The sequence below is a fragment of the Eubalaena glacialis genome, chromosome 11 (genome assembly GCF_028564815.1).
Source record: "Eubalaena glacialis isolate mEubGla1 chromosome 11, mEubGla1.1.hap2.+ XY, whole genome shotgun sequence".
Classification (NCBI taxonomy): Eukaryota; Metazoa; Chordata; class Mammalia; order Artiodactyla; family Balaenidae; genus Eubalaena; species Eubalaena glacialis.
In genome coordinates this window covers 49,048,357-49,068,603 of record NC_083726.1, presented here as the reverse complement: position 1 = coordinate 49,068,603, position 20,247 = coordinate 49,048,357, and the positions used below count along the sequence as shown (strand labels likewise).

The window sequence follows — 20,247 nt, the reverse complement described above, 5'->3', positions numbered from 1 at the left end:
AGGCAAACGAAATTCTGCTGGTTTCTGAGGTGGCAGGGGTGAGACATCCTCTCTGGGCGCTCACAGAAAGCGGAGCTACACTTTGTATTTCATCGTGACATAAAACTTCCACCTCTCTAAAAGCCCTGGCTGTGAGAAATGTAAGAAAAACTGAGAAATGAAAATAGCACAAAACGCTTGAGTCTGCCAGGGACAACGTGAAACCACAGTCTCTGGAAATGACTGGGACCACCCCCGCCCCGCCCCGCCCCGCCCCGCCCCGCCCCGCCCCGCCCCCCAAGCCTAATCCAGACACACAAAAGAAACCGCTTGCGCCCGCCGAGGTGCAGTTTTTCTTCTCCGCCTGCGGAACGGGCGGCAGCGGAGCGGGCGCACGCCCCCGGCCGCCCCCGCCTCGGCCCTCGGAAGTGACGCAGCGCGCCCCGCCCCTGCCGCTAGATCCGCTGCTGCTGCCGCGGCGGGCGGACTTGCAGGAGGTAGCGGCGGCGGCGGCCGAGGCCGAGGGAAGATGGCGGACGGTGTGGACCACATAGACATTTACGCGGATGTGGGCGAAGAGTTCAACCAGGTACGTGAGGGCCCTGGGCCCACGCCGCCGAAGTAGGCGGCGGTGCGGCCGGGATGCGGACCCGGGGCCCACCGTGGGCCGCGAGCCGCCGCGGCTGCAGCCCGTGCGCCCTTGGCGCCTGTGGGCCGCGCCGCCCGACCCAGGCGCGGCGCCCCCCTCACCCCTCGTTCTACCGCGTCGTTTTGCGGGCGGCGGGCGCCGCCACCCGCCGCGGGTCCCCGAGCGCGGACGCGGACCGCCGTGCAGCCGCCGCCGACCCCTCCCTCGCCGCTGCCTCGCTCCCCATTGTTGGCGGCGGCCGGCGGGCGCTTCCCGCCGTGTTAGGCCTGGGCGGAGGGGCGGCTTGGGCGCGGGGGGGAGAATGGGCCGCCCCTGCGCCCCCTCCCCGGCCGCCGGGGCGAGGAGGAAACCTGGCGGGGCGCGCGCCGGGCGCCGTCTCGCCCCCGGCCCTGCCTCTCAGGCTCCGATTCTTCCGGTCGCTCCATTTTGTCTCTGTCGGCGCACGGTCGCCTCATGGAAGGCCGCATTCACGGCCCTTTGTATCCCGCGCGCTCTGCTTCCTGCGCTCCCCTGCTCGTGTTTGCGACAGGTTTCGGCGTGGCGCCTTCTCCCTCCTCCCCTCACACTCTGGGAAGGCGGCTTCGTGGCGGGCACGTTTGCAACAAGTCCTTTGACTTTCGGACCCACGGATCGTGTTTAAAAAGTCGGTGAGCTGCCTCCCTGCCTCGGTGGCTCAGGGCTTGTAGTGCCTTTGAGGCCCAGTCGTTCGTGCTTGGCCTTTGTGATGAAAATACCTGTGAAGATAGGTGGCCCGGGCGAAAAGGAAGACTTGGACGCCCGAGGGTTGGATGGAACAAAAAAGGCGGTAGCTCACCAAGAGATAAGAGGTGTGATGAAACAATCTCACCCGAAATTCACATGGTGTTAGTTTTAAAATAAAGGATTGTAGCTATGACCCGATTTCCGAAAGCAAAATGTTTACTGCCCTCCGAGGGGTTTTGAAAGGCTGGAGAAAGTGAGAATGCAAGGTTTTTCCGGTGTCTCACTGGCCACAGTAGCCTAGAAGGACTAGCTGCGGAGCTGTGATGTCCGATGTTGGGCATCCTTGCGAAAGGTTGTTACTAGAGTAGTGAAGTTTAAGCTGTAAGCCTGCTGCTCACATCTCTACTCCCTTTTATGTAGTAACACATTTAAAAAATCAAATTGTGCCTAATTGCAGTGCACCTAATCGCTTTATCTCTTATATTTTCCAGGTCCATATGAGAAGCTTAGTAAAATTCTGGTTAATGTGTTTTTGTGGGTTTTTCCCCCCTCCATTAAGGATCTTATTTGTGACTAGGGGCTAAAGATTTTTTTTTTAAATAGGGAAAGCTAGAAATCCTTTCTGGTTTTTTTGAGGGATGATTGTGCCCCTGGTTTAAATATTAGAAAAAAAAAATCCAATTAGCTTTAAATGTTTCCTACTCCGTTAAAGACTGAATGTATTTAAATGTAACCCACTGTAATCAAACATTAAGTTTAAATTTTTTTTTCTTCTTTTTGTTGTGCTTATATTTTGGATATGTGATGCCTGAGTTGTGTCAGTGACAGTTTAGAAAATTACCTTGAGTGCTAAACACAGTCAGATTCTAATCCTTTTTTAAGGTCAGTAGACAAAGACTTCTCGGAAATTTCTTTTCCTTTTATTTATCAAATGAGTGTAACAGTCCATCGAAAAGAGGTCCGTATCTGGAAGTAAAGGAAGAGTTAAATGTTCAAGACAGTCTTCATTAGCTTTCTTACAAGAAAATATATTTGCTTTGTCTTTCTACCCACAATAAAGGAAGAATTGGGCTACAATTTTAGAAGTTGAGCTTTCTTCAGAACGTTTTAATGAAATATTTTTTAGGCTTTTGCCTATTTAATTTGGGATGGGCATTTCTCTAACCTGTATAGCTGGATGTAGTGATACTTGCTTATCCCTGTGCAGTAACTAGTGCTGACTGAGCAGGAGGTAAGAAGAGATTAAAATTCTGTGGCCCTGATGAGGAACTGCTTTATAGGGTTCTTTTAAAAATGTAACTTTTTGTTGATTTGTACATATAGTATTATATTTCACACATAGTTGGATGATTTTTACCAGAAAGATATTTATACTTTTCAATCGGTTAATGGGATTAAATAGAGACTTTGTTTTTGTTATTATTTTGCATATCACTGGCCTTTGTAATCTTCTGCTTGCTGTGGTAATTCCTGTTCAAAATATGGCCACATAAAGATAGTTGGTGGTTTTTAAGGTTCATCCTTCATTTTTAATAATGTTACTATCATTGAAATATTTATCTGAAATTTTATCAGAATTAGAGGCAACTACAAAATTATTGTTGATTGTTTTATTTTGCACTCTTATTAGCTGGTGACATTACTTCTGCTGGTTGCTACAGTAAACTATGACTTTTTTTTGGCTGTGTTGGGTCTTCGTTGCTGCACACAGGCTTTCTCTAGTTGCAGCGAGCGGTGGCTTCTCTTGTTGCGGAGCACAGGCTCTAGAGCGCAGGCTCAGTAGTTGTGGCGCACGGGCTTAGTTGCTCCACGGCATGTGGGATCTTCCTGGACCAGGGCTCGATCCCATGTCCCCTGCACTGGCAGGAGGATTCTTAAGCACTGCGCCAGCAGGGAAGTCCCAACTATGACTCTTTATTTTGTTGTAGTTGAGTAAAATGTTTTGCTATGTATAACGGGTCTTGACTTTGGCTTCTAAACTGCTGTAAACATTTGAAAAAAATCTTTGTTCTTCAATGTGAGCTGTAGTTTTAATTGCACAGTATGCTTTGAAATTCTTTGTAATTCATGTATTTTTAATTTTTTTAAACTTTAAATGGTCATACTTTTATGATGCTTTTTTTTCATGTGTGTTTTGGTAAAGAACAGTATAAACCTATTTCAAAATGTTAGATATTCAGCTGTCTTAGAAGAACTTTAATTTGGAGATGGTGTGAGAAAAAGTTAGTGAAACTATAGAATAGTTCCTTTCTTCACCGGATGAATTAAGAATGGAGAATGAAATTGGAGAAGGGGAGAAGGCACAAGGGACTCAGCTATTCTTTTTTTTTTTTTTTTTTAACATCTTTATTGAAGTATAATTGCTTTACAATGGTGTGTTAGTTTCTGCTTTATAACAAAGTGAATCAGTTATACATATACATATGTTCCCATATCTCTTCCCTCTTGCATCTCCCTCCCTCCCTCCCACCCTCCCTATCCCACCCCTCTAGGTGGTCACAAAGCACCGAGCTGATCTCCCTTCAGCTATTCTTTATAGCTGTTCTTTTAGTTCTTAAGTTGAAGGTCTTTGCATGTAACCAACCAAATTGAGAACAGTTGCTCCAGTGGAAGAATTTGAACTTCCAAACCTCTACCTTGGATTTGGAGTTGAGAAGAAAGTGGTTGGTTTCAGCCTCTATAGTGTGTATCAATTCAGTTTGAACTGGGATTTGTACTTGAAGGTAGTAGTTACTAGCCTAATATTTAATAATTATAGATTTTTATTTTGACCAAAACTAAATTAAAAAATTTTTTAACTCAATTGTTTAATATACATTTCTTGAGTATTTGTTATATGCCAACAAGGAAGGATACAAAGTTTAGATAGTCTGTCCTTAGAGTGCACTGTGGTGGGATTGAGAGACACATACATAAATATAACACTCTGACAGGTCATGTGTTATAGAAACTACTCCTTTATGTGTATCTTTATCTGTAGAATTTTTGTTGGCAGAGGAGAGGAAAGTCAGATTCTATGAACTTCAGGAAAGCTTATACTGGGTGCGTCGAAATAGTGTGTATTTTGCTTGTTTGGGGAGCAAAAGCTCTTAATGTGGAATTTAGTTATTGATGTACCTGGTGGTAGGTCACTGATAGCAGTGCTCACTTAGTAATCTGACTATCCAACTTTAAAATGAAAATGTATATAGGTAGTGGGAAAAAATTCATTTGGAAGCTAGAGACCTAGACATGCTTATAACTACTTGCCTTTATGAGTCGTTATAGTTTATATTTAGTTATTGTGTATCTACTATAGCCAATGTCTAGCTAATTTTGGAAAATAAGTTTATTAGGCAAATATCAGTGAAATCTTACTTCTAATAAATTTATGTTGAATAGAGAACCCTCTAAGATAAGGCTTGTAAGGTGGAAACTGAGGTAGGTAGAGATTGATTCAGAAACTTGGATAGAAATGTTTAGGGGAGCTGGAACTCTTCTTACTCAGTTTTATTACTTATGAGTAGTTCATTCAGTTGCCCACTTTGTGGTTTATGTGGCATATTTTTAGTACCAAGTTGGCTTCCTTACCATTAGTTGAGCTTTTTACAGGGATTACAAACTAATTTTAATATCTACTTGAAACATAGACAAAATCAGAAAGTGAAGTATTTTCTAAAAAGATAAATATGTATTAGATTATCTGCTGTTGGATTTTATGTGCTGGTATATTATATTCTCGTCCATGGTATAGAGTACATTTTGTAAATGCAAAATAAAACCTTTCCCCCTGCTATATTTCTCTAAATGGAAATGACTATTAAATTTCCTTTTTTTTTTTTTTTTTAAACTACAGGGACTTTGAACAAGTGGCCTTTGCTGTGCCATTAGTGGTAGTATCATATAATGCAGGAGTGGTATTAATACAATTTTAGGACCACCAAAAGCAGTCTTGGGCCTATCAGGGAGAGTGAAGGTATAGTACAACTATACCGCAGTCATCCCAATAATGGTATACAGTATATCTGTGACATTAAAATTTTATGGGAGGTGATTAGGGAAAGTGTGTCTAAAAAATAACTCTTTGGAGGGAGGGTTAATGATAATGAAAAAAAGGTTGAGAAACACTGCTTTTAAAAGGAGCTAATTGAATTTTGGTTATTTTACTATCCATCTTAAGTGTTTTCTCTGACTCGGCAACAGCTACTCATATATCATGAGGAACATAATCTTGAAGTGTACAATCTTGAAAGGATACCTTGCCTTTAAAATGATTATAGTAATTAGAATGTAGGGAATGAAATAACTTAGTGGATTTTTTAACAAACCCTAAGAGCTGTTGCCTACTGGAATTTATATATAATGTACAGTTCTATTGGTGATTAGCTGCTATGAAAAGTAGATAGTTACAATTGGGCAGTATTTGGTATCTAAAATAATTAGAGGGGTAATGTTGATTATTTTTTGTTGTTGTTGTTTTTGAATGCCATTAAAATTTCCTAATGGTAATAATCGAAAAGACTACATAGTAGAACTTGACACTGTGGACTATCTCTCTTTGACAAAGTTTGTCCAATAGACTTTCAGAGCTCACCTTCTTTATATGTGACCTGTGATATACATTTTCCATAATTTCAGAATGTGCATGTTTTCCCCCTTTTTAGAGTGGGAACAGAAAGTAGGATGTGTTCTGTGTGTGTATATATATATATATTTTTTTTTTCCTTAATCTGGAGGATAGGTGTGATATGCTAAAGCTGAAAAGGAAGATTACTGATACTACAGAAGAGTATGTGTTTTGAGTTGCATTTTAGTAATGGTGGCAAATGTATTCAGCTTCATTAATATTTTTTCACCAAGTCCAAATGCATACCATTGGGGCTAGAAGTACAGGCTGTGGCCTTGGAACTGAGCGAAGCTAACTAGTCCACATGGAGATCAAACCCCAGGACCATGGTCTCAATTAGCATCATACTTCAACCAATTGGAAGCAGTCCAGCTACCAGACAAAATGGCTGATCCTAAATATTGGTAGAATCATATCAGTATGGAAAATTGGTTGGTGTCAACATAGGAATTCGTGGATGGACAAAAATAGTAAGTCATGGTGATTCACCAGGTTAGTGTAGCTGCAATTATGCTTGTAAACGATTGTCTACTTATGTGAACATTTTCCTAGATTTACAACTAATGAAAAATCATAATGTGTTAACCTGTTTCATGAAAGTGTAAATCTAAATACTTTTATTTTAGTGCTGCTATTAATAACCCTTGCATTCTCTTTTACTCTCCCTCAGACCATATAGTGTGATTATAGTCTCTGCTGAGGAGGATGGAAACACAACTGTTTTTGAATGATAGTAATAATAATTCTACTTGATGTACAGAACTGGATTGCCAAAGAGTCTAAAGTGCCCACTACCCCTTGCGGGAAGGTTTTTAGTATCTTAAGTGTGTGGAATCACTGCTGCAGCCATGCCACCCGAAGCTTCAGCTACACTGAAACTTCATAACAAAACTCACCCTTCTTTTTTCTAATTTTTGCTATCACTGCGATTTGATCATGTTGCTTGGTTTTTAAAAACTCAGTTCTCAAAGGTTATTTTGGTATTGTTGTACAAACAAAATTATGGCATTATTCAGTGACTTGTGGTCTTAGTTTCTGCCCATTGCTAATGATAGTTTTGTTCTCTGACTTACCTTGAGATTTTTGTTCCTTATTAAATGTTACAGACATTCAACCTGGTTAACAATGTTGTTATGTAGAGATTCTGTTACATAATCAGTAAATTGGATAACTTCGTTATGCAGAAGGTTACCTGAAATGACTTTACAAATTTCAGGTCCCTTTGGCTATGTGTTATAAGTGGTATTTCCCCTTATAGATTTTTTTCTTCTTTTTCTGTTTCTTTTTTAAAAAATCTTTTTCTGGCTCCCTTCTGAATAACAAAACAACAGCCATGTTCCCTTGGGGCCTATAATAAGAATATTTTGTTGATCTGTTCACAGTCATCACAAATACCTTCTCTGTGTCATTCTTTATCCATATAATAGTTAGTCCCTAAAACTATTAGCTTTTCCTTATGTGCCATTTGTATTCATCCTTAGTGAATTGTATTGATGGAGAGGATATGAGTTATGTCTGAACTCTTTAAGTTTATTGTTTTCTAAGTGTAATTGCCTCTCTTCTCTTATTATCTCAAATATTCTACCTCATAAGAATAAAATAGTTCACATCCATCTAGGTACTTAGCGGTGGAAAGGGAGGAAGATAAAAATAGAACTTTTCCTCTGATACTGGCTAGTCAAGCCTATGGCCCAGTAACTGTTACCAAAGGCAATTTAAATGGTGTTCAGTGTTCTGCCAGTACCTGCATTTCATTTTTTGTGCTTATTTACAGATTGAACCCTATTTTTCCATTTTTCTCCTGTTCACATATTTGCTTCTTTTTCGTTTACCTCTTACTTGCGTATCACTTGGGCATGTAAGTGGCATCTACTAGCATTGCTTTAATTCTGCTGGTGACAGTGGCAAAGCTTTACTAGATCCTTGTTCGTATCCCTTTTCTCTTGGGTATGTAGATATCTTTTGCCAATTGATTAATATCTAAGAAGTCAGGTAAGCATTAACTCTTTGTTGACTGAGAATAATGAAACTATTAATAGATACTAATTTGGATAGTTTAACCTGTGTTTTATTTATTGTTTCTCTTTCCCCTGTTCATTTGTTGTGACATACGGAATCATTTACATACCCACATTTCTTTATCCCTTTCCTATGGCTTAGCTCACTATGCTTTTTCTAAAACTAATAGCTTTCACAGAGTTGGGAAGCAAGATACTGAATACCAAAGAAAACAGTAGTTGTATTTTTCTGTTAAATATTAAAGATTTGTAATGGCTCTGATTTTTGTGATATTTTTGTGTCAAAAAAAATTTTAAGCCCATCTATTTGTATTCATGTGTTGTTACTTTTAGAGTATTTTATTTCCATGGAAAGTTTTTAATTATTTATTTTGTCTACATGTTATTCTATTCCTAGAGGAATGTTATTTCCTGTATTATAATAAATATCGGTGGGAAAATAGGATTGATTGTATAGAAATTCGCTTTATAGGCACTGTTCCAGAAGAATACGTCTGTGGCATAAAGTGAAAAGATTTGTCCTGAGATCTTTGGCTGTTTCTATCTTCTACCAAATGTTTAAAACAAAGTAGTTGAATGAATTTGCATTCAAATCTGTTTAGTAGTAGTCTGACTATTGTATAATCTAGAGCATTATTTCTGTATCTCAGGAAGCTGAATATGGTGGGCATGATCAGATAGATTTGTATGATGATGTCATCTCTCCATCTGCAAATAATGGAGATGCCCCAGAAGATCGGGATTACATGGATACTCTCCCACCAACTGTTGGTGATGATGTGGGTAAAGGAGCAGCACCAAATGTTGTCTATACGTATACTGGAAAGAGAATTGCATTATATATTGGAAATCTAACATGGGTAAGTGACTTAACATATGAATTAAATCATAGGTGATTGATTTCAAACTGTTCAGTAGTTGTTTTTCTCCAGTTTTATAAAGTAAGAATTTGAAGTTACTAGACTGGTTCTACATGCTTGCTTATGCAACGAGGAGGGAAATGAAATACAAGTACCTTTAAAATATCGTAAATTCCAGATCTTCTAGTTCTGAATTTTGTAGACATTCACCTTGTTTTGGTAGAGATTCCAGTTAATTATAGTTTGATTTTATCTTCAAATCAATTCTTTTTATTTTACTACTCCAACACTTCAGCTATCCCAGTTTTACAAAGAAAAATGCTCACATAAAGTCTCAAACTGGGATTCAGAAGTGCAGAAGAGAAACACAGTACAACTCCTGGTTTTAAGAGTTTTCATTATCTAAATCATACTACAGACATGTTGAGTTTCATTTTCGCTCATAATTTGAAATCTGATTTATGGAAATGCTGCTATATACATTGTATTTTAATTTGGGTTACTTATGAGACTGTAGGATTATTATTGGTTGGGAGTTTCATTAGCTGGATGTTCAGTGTTATCTATATTTTATTAGTATTAAATCTTAAATATTTACTAAAATAGTCCTATAGAATTTTTGCATCTCTACTTAGAAACATTTGTTACACATACTTGAAAATTTTTAAATTGTCTAGAAATCAAAACTTGTTACTGTTCCATTTCCTTAATAGCATTTTATTTTTAAATGTTTACATTTTTAAAAAACTAATTGATCTATCTCCCACTACCCAGTCTGAGGAAATTTTTTTTTTTTTTTTTAAGTTTTTTGGGGTTTTTTTGATGTGGACCATTTTTAAAGTATTGAATTTGTTACAGTATTGCTTCTGCTTTATGTTTTGGTTTTTTGGCTACGAGGCATGTGGGATCTTAGTTCCCCGACCAGGGATCGAACCCACACCCCCCTGCATTGGAAGGCAAAGTCTTAACCACTGGACCACCAGGGAAGTCCCTGAGCAATTTTTATAATATTGGAGACAGTAACAATGTAGTTATGAAGAGTATGGTTGCTAAGTAAGCCTCTGAATCTTAGTTTTTACATATGTTAATTTTATAACCTTGGAAAAGCTCTTTAAGCTCTCTATAACCTCTCTATCCGATGTGTAAGATGGGAGTGATATAGGACTTTTATGTTTTAAGAATTAAATACTTGATATAAAGTACATGTTAGGTGTTTTGTTTTGTTTTTTTTCATCTTACATTGAAACAGAAGATGGAGTTTATTTCCCCAAATAATTTCCTTTAAGGAAAGGAAGTGACAAGTGAGGTTGGTTTTATTGAAAATTTAAAGTTGTAGCAGTTGAAAGCTGTAAGAGACCAAAAACTCATTAAGAGTTTAAAAAAAAAAAAAATCTATGTTCTCTCTAAGGGTATGTACCTTCTAATTTCCAAAACTCTTATCAAGGGATAAAATTATGTCCTCAGGTGCTTTTGTGCTATTTAAAAATAGAAGGCTGACTGGCAGTAATTGTAATTTGCACTGAGCATTTTCTCTTGTTTATCCTGAGTTTACCCTTAAAAAATAAATGGAAACAGTAAAAATCTTGGATATGTTTTGATGGTTAATGAGGGGGAAATATCTTGCAGTGGACAACAGATGAAGACTTAACTGAAGCAGTTCATTCTTTGGGAGTAAATGATATTTTGGAGATAAAATTTTTTGAAAATCGGGCAAATGGCCAGTCAAAGGGGTAAGACTTTTGTTTTAATTCTTTTTTTTCCCTAATGGAAGTTAGTAGCTAGTGATTACAATTTTGGGGGTAACTTTCCTTGAAGTTAATGCTAACTACGCATGTGTAGGATGTTTTATTTCTACATTGTCAGGAGGTTCTTGGACAAAGATTCATACTCATTTCATGTATCCTGTGATCTACCTCACTAAAACTAGTGGAGCTGGGAGTGTAGATAGATTAGGTCTCTTTTCCAATTTTCCTGAATTTTCTCCATCTATGGTTGAAATGATTTTTGAAATGACAGTTTGAAGAAGCATTGCTATCCCTGTAATTAAGGTATAGTGGAAGATGGGCAACTGAAGAATAATGTAACATGGATGTTTTGCTTTATTTTTTTAAACTATTAAACTACACAAATGAGGTAGGATCATTACGGGATCATTATAAAATACAGATGTCCAAACGTAAGAAAATAAAAAGCCACAGTCTCACCATCCATAGATAATCGCTCTTGACATTTTAGTGAATATACTTTCAGGTTTTTAAATTTTTACTGCAAAAACAATAGGATTACAACTCACTTTTTTAATGTATTTGATACACGGAGTAAAACGAATATTTAACAATAAACATATATCTTCCTTAATGTATTAGTTCTTTCCATCATACCTTGTATGCTACTGTAATTTATTTTACCATTCTTATTTTTGGTTATTTGGGTTTCCAGTTTTTGCCTATTATAAATAATGTTGTGGCAGGCTTCATTTTATATAAATCTTTAGGTGCAGATTTTGGACTTTTTAAAAGGTAATTTGCTAGATGCAGAATGATAAAGTAAAAAATATGCTTAATGTACTTATTTTATATTGTTTAATGTGCCAGTTTTCAATAACTAGGAATATTTTCAAAATACGTTCAGAGTCTGGCTGCTTTTCATGAACTTCACTTCTACTACCTCATCCGAGCCACTGTTATCTCTTACTTGAACTTCTGCAATAGCCTCCTACGTGGTGTTCCTGCCTTCACTCTGATTCTCTACAGTCTATATACATGACACATAGCAGAAGTTGAAAAAAAGTGACATCAATATTTGCCTGCTCAGAATCTTCTAATGGTTATCTATTTTATTCAGAGTAAAACCCAGAATCTTCACTGTGGTCTACAAGGCACTAAGACCGGTTTCCCCACTACCTCTCTGACCTCATCTCCTACTACTCTTTACCTTCCCTATGCTGCTTCAGCCACATTAGTCTCTGATGTTCCTCAAACACATTGCTACTTAAGACCTTTACACTGTTTCTTCTTTTTGGTTTATTTTTTCCCAAAATGTCCACATTTGGGATCTTTCACTTCATTCAGGATTTTGCTTGAGTTCCCTTCCCTGGCCACCCTGTGCAAGACCTTCTGCTCCCATCACTGTTTCCTTTTTTTAGTTTTTCTTATGGTGTATTTTACTCATTTATTGTCTTGTCTCCTGCTAGGTTTAGATTGTAAGCTCCATAAGAGCTTTGCTCACTGTTGTATCCCTAACCCTAGAATGGTGCCTGGGATATAGGAGGTGGTGCTCAATAAATGTTTGTTAAATTAGTGAATTAATTAAATTATTTCTAAATGTTGTGAGCCAAGATAATCTTGAATCAAACAGCAGACTTTGTTGACCAAGGATCTAGTTTTTTTAAAAATATTTATTTATTTGTTTTGGCTGTGCTGGGTCTAAGTTGTGGCATGCGGGATCTTCGTTGCAGCATGCGGACTCTTAGTTGCGGTAGGCAGGCTTCTTAGTTGCGGCGTGAGTGTGGGATCTAGTTCCCCCACTAGGGATTGAACCTGGGCCCCCTGCATTGGGAGCACGGAGTCTTAGTGGGCCACCAGGGAAGTCCCAAAGGACCATTTTGAATACCAGGGAGAAAAGGCTCCTAAGAGTCCTTCTGAGAATAATTTAGAATATCATATAACTGTGAATTGACACTCGTTCATTTTTTTTTCTATTTTAAATTTATTTTTCCTAGTGAGATATAATTCACATACTATAAAATTCATCATTTTAAAGTCTTCAAATCGATGGTTTTTAGTTTATTTATAAAGTTATACAACCATTACCACTGTCTAAATATCCAGAATATTTAATCACCCCCAAAAGAAATCCCATATGCATTAGCAATCTGTCTCTGTGGATTTGCCTATTCTGAAATGGTATCATAAAGAACGTGGTCCCATGTGACTAGCATCTTACACTTAGCATATTTTCAGGGGTCATCATGTTGTAGCATGTGTCAGTACTTAATTTCTTTTTATAGCTAAATAATATTCCACCATGTGGATACACCACATTTTAAAAATCCCATCCATCATTTGGTGGACATTTGGGTTGTTTCCATTTTTGCTATTATGAATAAGACCCCTATGAATATTCATATACCAGTTTTTGCATGAGCATATATATATATATTTTTTTTATTTTTTATTTTTTTAAGGAAATTGTTTCATCTAAATAGGTTACACTGTTATTGTATCTTCTACCACTGCTACTACTCGATTAAATAGCTTGAATTTGGGGCAGTTTTATAAAATGTTAATTTTGAAAAATAATTTTGTATTTTTAAACACTAGATTCTCATAAGCAAAGTGAGCTACTCATACTGTGAGAAGCACATGGAGATGAGATCTGACTGGAAACTGTGTACTAAGCATCCCATTTCTTCTTCATTCTAAGGTGCAAATTCTCTGAGCCAACAATAGGTTGAATTGCACTATTAACTTTTTTTGTCTTGTTTGGGGGGAAGTTTATTATTGGTCCAACACATTATACCTGATTTATGTATGTTAATTGTGTAAACAGGGAACTCTGTAATAATACTGATAAAAAATAAACAGCATCAGCATAGCATGTGAAAAAAAAAGATAGGTTACACTGTAGTCCCCATATGATTTGGCACTGTTCCAGAACCACCCTTTCATATAGACAGACAAATATTTAGTGAAAGAAGTTAAATTTATAAATATTTATAAAAATTTCCATTTTTGTTCTTATGAATAATGCCCCTGTGAATATTCATGTACCAATTTGTGTGAACATATATTTTCAATTCTGTTAGGTACACGTATACACCAGAAGATTTATTTTTCTGCCATGAGGCTTGCAGGATCTCAGTTCTCCAACCAGGGATTGAACCTGGGCCATGGTAATGAAAGCGCCAAGTCCTAACCACTAGGCAGACCACCAGGGAACTCCCAGGAGAGAAGATTTATTGGATTGTATTTTTAACTCTGTATTTAACCTTTTAAGGAGCTGCTGGGATATTTGTCAAAGTGGCTGCACCACTTTACATTTCCCATCAAACAGTGTATGTGGGTTCTAGTTTTCTCCACATCCTCACCAGCACTTGTTAATTGTCTTTTTGGTTACTGAATGTGAAATGGTATCATTGTGGTTTTAATTTACATTTCCCTGTTGGCTAATGATATTGAGCATCTTTTCATGGTGACATTATTTGTAATAATGAAAAATGTGGAAACAACCCAAATGTCTATCGATTTTTGGAAAATGTGGTATATCCATATAATGAAATATTATTCAGCCGTGAAAAGGAATTAAGCACTGACACATGCTACAACATGCATAAACCTTGAAAACATTATGCTAAGTGGAAAAGGCCAATCACAAAGGACCACATACTGTATAATTCCATTTATATGAAGTGTCCAGAATAGGCAAATCTGTAGGGACAGAATGTGGATTAGTGATTCATTAGGGTTGGAGGATGGGAAGAAATGGAGTGACAGCTAACAGTTATGGGGGGTTTTTTGAGTGATGAAAGTTGTTCTTAAAATTGATTGTGGTGATGTTTGTAAAATTCTGAATATGCTAAAAAAAAAAGGAAACCACTGGGGCTTCCCTGGTGGCGCAGTGGTTGAGAGTGCCTGCTAATGCAGGGGACACGGGTTCGAGCCCTGGTCTGGGAAGATCCCACATGCCGCAGAGCGACTAGGCCCATGAGCCACAACTACTGAGCCTGCGCGTCTGGAGCCTGTGCTCCGCAACAAGAGAGGCCGCGATGGTGAGGGGCCCGTGCACTGCGATGAAGAGTGGCCCCCGCTTGCCGCAACTAGAGAAAGCCCTAGCACAGAAACGAAGACCCAACATAGCAATCAATCAATCAATCAATCTTTAAAAAAAAAAAAAAAGCCTTTATTAAAAAAAAAAAAAAGAAACCACTGAATTCTATACACTTTAAGTGAGTAGGTAGTATGATGTGTTGTTATAAAAAAAAAGTTAAAGATCAAAGTGTGAGCTTTGTATATTTCTAAGAAATATTTTCCGTTTTCTTAGGTAAAATTAAATTCAGACCATTTCCTTTTTAGTAAGAGTAGTAACAGTTAATCCCTCCTCACTTTCTACCCACACCCCTTTAAACATCTTTTAGGTTTGCCCTTGTTGGTGTTGGATCTGAAGCATCCTCAAAAAAGTTAATGGATCTGTTGCCTAAAAGAGAACTTCATGGTCAGAATCCTGTTGTAACTCCATGCAATAAACAGTTCCTGAGTCAATTTGAAATGCAGTCCAGGAAAAGTAAGCAACCCCTCAAAGGCTTTTATTAAAAGTTGTACATTTTAACTAATCTTGCTAGCATTTGTTAGATGTTATATTGGAGAAGTCATCTTAATATTTATATTTAGTATTTAGTTCATTGTAGAATCCATTTTAGAAAGTCCATGCTTTGAATTTGATTTAAATTACCGATTATGACTGGTCCCATGTACTGGGAACCTACTCCCGTTTTTCTCTAGATGTCACAGACCCAGCATTATACAACAGTGTGCAAGTTCTGTAGCCCTGCCATTCTTGTCCTGTCATTCCCATCGTAAAGAAAGGAAGAAACTACATTCTAATCCTTAGATTGAAGGAAAGTTACATGGATGTCTGTTATGGTGGGGGAGGAACCATTGATAATCAGAAAGTATTTGTTGATTTTCCGCTTAGCACCAAGACCTTTCACCACTTGGTAAAGTGGCTATAGAGAAGATTTGCCATTATACACTTACAAATGTTATCACTTAAAGAGATAAATGGATGATCAGGCAATTAACAGAAATTCAAGTGGTTGTTTTAATGTTCTAGCACTTAAAACTCAACTGATGAATGTTACAAAATTTAAATGATTTATACTTACTGACATTTAGATTTCTGTTGGAGAATTTTGGTCTTGGCAGCTGCAGAGTACTGGTTTTTTGAAAGTAACTCATGTTTGCTTATTGGAAATACATTTAAGCCTGGATCTTTTGAGGCTTCAAAAGAACTTAAATAGATATGAATGTTTTCCTAAACCGGTACTTCTCATGTAGTTTGGACAGGCCCAAGGCATCTGCAAGTTAGTATATAGTGTAAATGAACTTTGAAATAGAGTTGTTTCAATATCTAACAGTGGTTATGTATCAGCTATTTTAATAAATGCTATTTATGAGTATTTGGATATTTGCAGCTACACAGTCAGGACAAATGTCTGGGGAAGGTAAAGCTGGTCCTCCGGGAGGCAGTTCACGTGCAGCCTTTCCACAAGGTGGTAGAGGACGGGCCCGTTTTCCAGGGGCTGTTCCTGGTGGGGACAGATTTCCTGGGCCAGCAGGACCAGGAGGGCCACCTCCACCTTTTCCAGGTAAAATTTTTCTTAAATTACCATGGATAAAATGTGTCTACCTAATACCTCTTTTCCTTTTCTCTCTTTTTCAAGTAATGCATTATTAATGTGACTTACTCTCCTTGTTATACTATTTTTGGAATCCAGGAAATTTGATCAAGCATCTTGTTAAAGGAACTCGGCCTTTGTTCCTGGAAACTAGGATTCCATGGCATATGGGGCACAGCATAGAGGAAATACCCATTTTTGGCCTAAAAGGTCTTTATTTTTCTCCAAACTTGCTTGACTTATATATAGAATATTTACATCCGTCTTATTTTCTTACCTCTTAAAAAATCCTTTCAAGACCATTTTTCCTTGTTTCACTTTCTAGCTTGGCATCAGAGTAGACTATAAGGTGGGTGATTTCACTGTAAGAAGTGTGTGTACGCTGAAAGATGGAAACTATCTCTAAGCAATGTAATCTATTGAAGTTTTTGTTTCAGTAATTTTTCTTAAGCATAAATTGAGCTAGTTAAATGTGTAAGGATAAACTTCACCTTTGTAATTGTTAGTGTAGCATTTACCATATGGGTTTCATTTAAAGAGAAAGAGTCTTGGTCTATGAGTTACGCTTTAAAGTATAATTTTGGCATGAAGATTAAACTACCTTATTGAAGTTTTTTTTTTTTTCTCTCTCTCTCTCTCTCCCCTTTATTCTATAGCTGGACAGACTCCACCACGTCCACCCTTAGGTCCTCCAGGACCACCCGGTCCACCAGGTCCTCCACCTCCTGGTCAGGTTCTGCCTCCTCCTTTAGCTGGGCCTCCTAATCGAGGAGATCGCCCTCCACCACCAGTTCTTTTTCCTGGACAACCTTTTGGGCAGCCTCCATTGGGTCCGCTTCCTCCTGGTCCTCCACCTCCAGTTCCAGGCTACGGCCCCCCTCCTGGTCCACCACCTCCACAACAAGGACCACCTCCACCTCCAGGCCCCTTTCCACCTCGCCCACCTGGCCCTCTTGGGCCACCCCTTACACTCGCTCCTCCTCCGCATCTTCCTGGACCACCTCCAGGTGCCCCACCACCAGCTCCACATGTGAACCCCGCTTTCTTTCCTCCACCAACTAACAGCGGCATGCCTACATCAGATAGCCGGGGTCCACCACCAACGGACCCATATGGCCGGCCTCCACCATATGATAGGGGTGACTATGGGCCTCCTGGAAGGTAAGTTAGTATGTATCTATAAAAGTAGACTTGGTGTATTTGATCTGCAAAAGGTATTTTTCTCTGTCAGTGAAGTTTTAAAAAAATCATGACCTTTTCCCCAGGTACATAATTTTCTGTATTGTTTTCTCTTAGAAGAAGCAGTGTGATATGGTGAAAAACATACTGAACGGGGTTGGGAATAATCCAGCTCTGCCACTTATACAGCCATGTGATTTTAGGGCAAGTCACTTTGTTTTCATCATTTTTAAGTTAAAAGAGGTTAATAAAGATAATTTAAGCTAGCAAATGGGATCCTTAAGCTATTTTTAAGGTTTTAAAGTCAATCTCATTTACCATTGATGACACTACATAGAATATTAAAGTTTCTTCATTGGTTTAGGAATTAGGTCAGTTTATTAGATAGGTACTATTGATTATTTCATGCTTATCAGGAGTCCTGAGTAGCAGAATTACTAACTTTTAATTAAAATGGGAACATTAAATAATTTACAAGCATATTTGGGTAGACAAAGACTTATAAAACACAGACTTTATGGAAATTAAAATGGTTAATGGCAATCCTTAGAAAAAAGCTGCGTGGAAATCACGGTGGAACTAAGTGATCCCTAAGCCCCCTTTCAAAGTACTTTTAAAGCTATCCATACTCAAATCATAATCTGGAGATTAATCTCTAAGAACTACTTGAATTTGCCACGTTCAGTTTCTTTTGAGTTTATCATTTGATTTTATATTCTTTAACTATCACTGTTGAATGACTTTGTATTTCGGTTTGTCTGACAGTGTTCTGCAGGGATGGATTTGAGCATCTGCCTAATTCCATACAGTTGCACAGGGCCAGGGAAATAAATTTGATGTTGTAAACAAAGTCTCCTGACAGTTATTTATCCATAGAGGTTGTGTCTTTATGTGACTGCCAAAATTGCTTCGTTTTCTTTTGAAAAACGTTATAACTAGGAAGCTAGCACAACTTTTCTCCTGTTCAGCTTAATTCCAGTGAACAACTACCTATTAAGTGTCCACTCAGTGTATAGGGGTGGGTTAGGTGGCTTGGTTTGACAGTTTAAAATTTGAATCTCATGTCCTTTTTCTAACATAATAGAATTTCTATAGTGCCAGTTTTTCTAAAAATACATTTGTGTATATATTTTTGGTTATTATTGAGTAATTTTTAATTGAAAATTGGAGAAAACTGATTATCTTGCGTGGGTTTTTTTTTTTTTTTAGGGGATCAGATGGGTATGAGTCACAGAAATTAATTGAAATCATACATGGATTTTGAACAACTTGTGATTTGGTTGGGCTGTTTATAAAGTTTTGGGAATAACAGTAATACCTTATAAACATGAGGAAGGTTATATTAGCTGTTTCCTCATTTCATTGGAATGAACTGCTACTGCTTGCCTCAATTCAACATCCTACCTAGTAACTAATAACTAAGATGGCAAAAAGTTTACCTTTTCCTATACTACACATGTAGTCACAATTTTTAAAGTTGTCCAGCAGCTTTAGAAAATCTTGGGATTTTACTGGTTTTTTCCAACAAATATTTACAGGTACTGAGTGCCTTTTATTTGCCAGGTAGCCTTCTAGGGATTCAGTGGCAAACAAGATAAGTCTAAAATCTTCTCCCTCCTGAAATTTTATTAGTCCAACAGACATTTATTATCCTCCTCTTGTGAACTGGGCCTTGCGCCTAGAGGATCCAAATATAAATGAAACCAAATTCCATCCCTTGATTGTGTAGGGTTGTATTTTTTGCAGTCAGGATTTTTTGTTTAGATATACATACGTGTCGGGGGGACATCAGAACAATTTATTATATCTGTTTTTGTATGACTCTGAAAAATAGTATATTATAGTTACATAAATAACATAATTTCTGGCCTCCAGAAAGATGAGGTTTCTAAGTTGCTACTTTATTTCAGCTGAAAGATAAGGGAATTTTGCTTAGACCTTCTCTCTTTGTAGGAAGAAGATCACATTTCAATCTGAAAGAGTAACTATTAGCTCTAAGGCACTTGTCAAAAGCAATTATTTGAATTGCTTTACACTATTGTGACTGATTTAGAAAATCTTTTGAGTATGATTTAAGGTTTATTTCGATTTTACAGGGAAATGGATACTGCAAGAACACCATTGAGTGAAGCTGAGTTTGAAGAAATCATGAATAGAAACAGGGCAATCTCAAGCAGTGCTATTTCAAGAGCTGTGTCTGATGCCAGTGCTGGTTTGTATATTTCTTTCTGTATTAACATTTCTTATTTATGTTATTAGGAATGACCTAAAAAGTACAGTCTTGAAGATGGGTAATCTACATGTAGTAGTTATTTCCAAATCATTACCTATACTTTATTTAAAAGGCATTGAAGGGAACTGTATGTCACAGTGTAGTGGAAAAACCCCTAATTTAAAAATTTTAGGTGTAAATTTAAATATTAGCCCTGACATTTAATGGCTCAGGGACCTTAAGGCAGCTCATTTATTCTCATATTTACTAAATGATTGTGTTTCACACAGCTATAATAGTAACAAATGGTGTTAACTTCATGTACATTAAAGCCTTTCAGAATGGTGAAACTCTGAAAAAAATTAAGACATCTTCTGTAGTGATTTTAAAGTGCATTGCTTTTGTAAAATGGTTGCCCCAAATGGTTTGGTGGTATTTTGAAAACAAAATTTGTTTGACTTTGGCCCATCTCCTTCCACTCACAGGTGATTATGGGAGTGCTATTGAGACATTGGTAACTGCAATTTCTTTAATTAAACAATCCAAAGTATCTGCTGATGATCGTTGCAAAGTTCTTATTAGCTCTTTGCAAGATTGCCTTCATGGAATTGAATCCAAGTCTTACGGTTCTGGATCAAGGTAAAAC

The 20,247-nt window shown here is 37.8% G+C and overlaps 2 protein-coding genes across 3 annotated transcripts in view; both read left to right on the top strand.

The window, feature by feature from the left end:
- Positions 1-484: 484 nt before the first annotated feature.
- CPSF6 (cleavage and polyadenylation specific factor 6) overlaps positions 485-20,247 on the top strand; it is a 28,833-nt gene continuing 9,070 nt past the window's right edge. The window contains exons 1-9 of one of the 2 annotated variants that reach the window (XM_061206540.1): positions 485-568; positions 8,605-8,814; positions 10,441-10,544; positions 14,951-15,096; positions 16,007-16,180; positions 16,310-16,420; positions 16,867-17,371; positions 19,486-19,601; positions 20,087-20,240. In XM_061206540.1, the coding sequence (XP_061062523.1) occupies positions 509-568; positions 8,605-8,814; positions 10,441-10,544; positions 14,951-15,096; positions 16,007-16,180; positions 16,310-16,420; positions 16,867-17,371; positions 19,486-19,601; positions 20,087-20,240 (1,580 nt within the window). In that variant the 5' untranslated portion in view covers positions 485-508. The remainder of the gene's footprint in view (positions 569-8,604; positions 8,815-10,440; positions 10,545-14,950; positions 15,097-16,006; positions 16,181-16,309; positions 16,421-16,866; positions 17,372-19,485; positions 19,602-20,086; positions 20,241-20,247) is intronic. The other variant, XM_061206541.1, reaches the window with a different exon arrangement.
- Positions 499-20,247, top strand: part of LYZ (lysozyme) — a 79,692-nt gene continuing 59,943 nt past the window's right edge. The window contains exon 1 of the mRNA XM_061206542.1: positions 499-568. Within this exon, the coding sequence (XP_061062525.1) occupies positions 546-568 (23 nt within the window). The 5' untranslated portion in view covers positions 499-545. The remainder of the gene's footprint in view (positions 569-20,247) is intronic.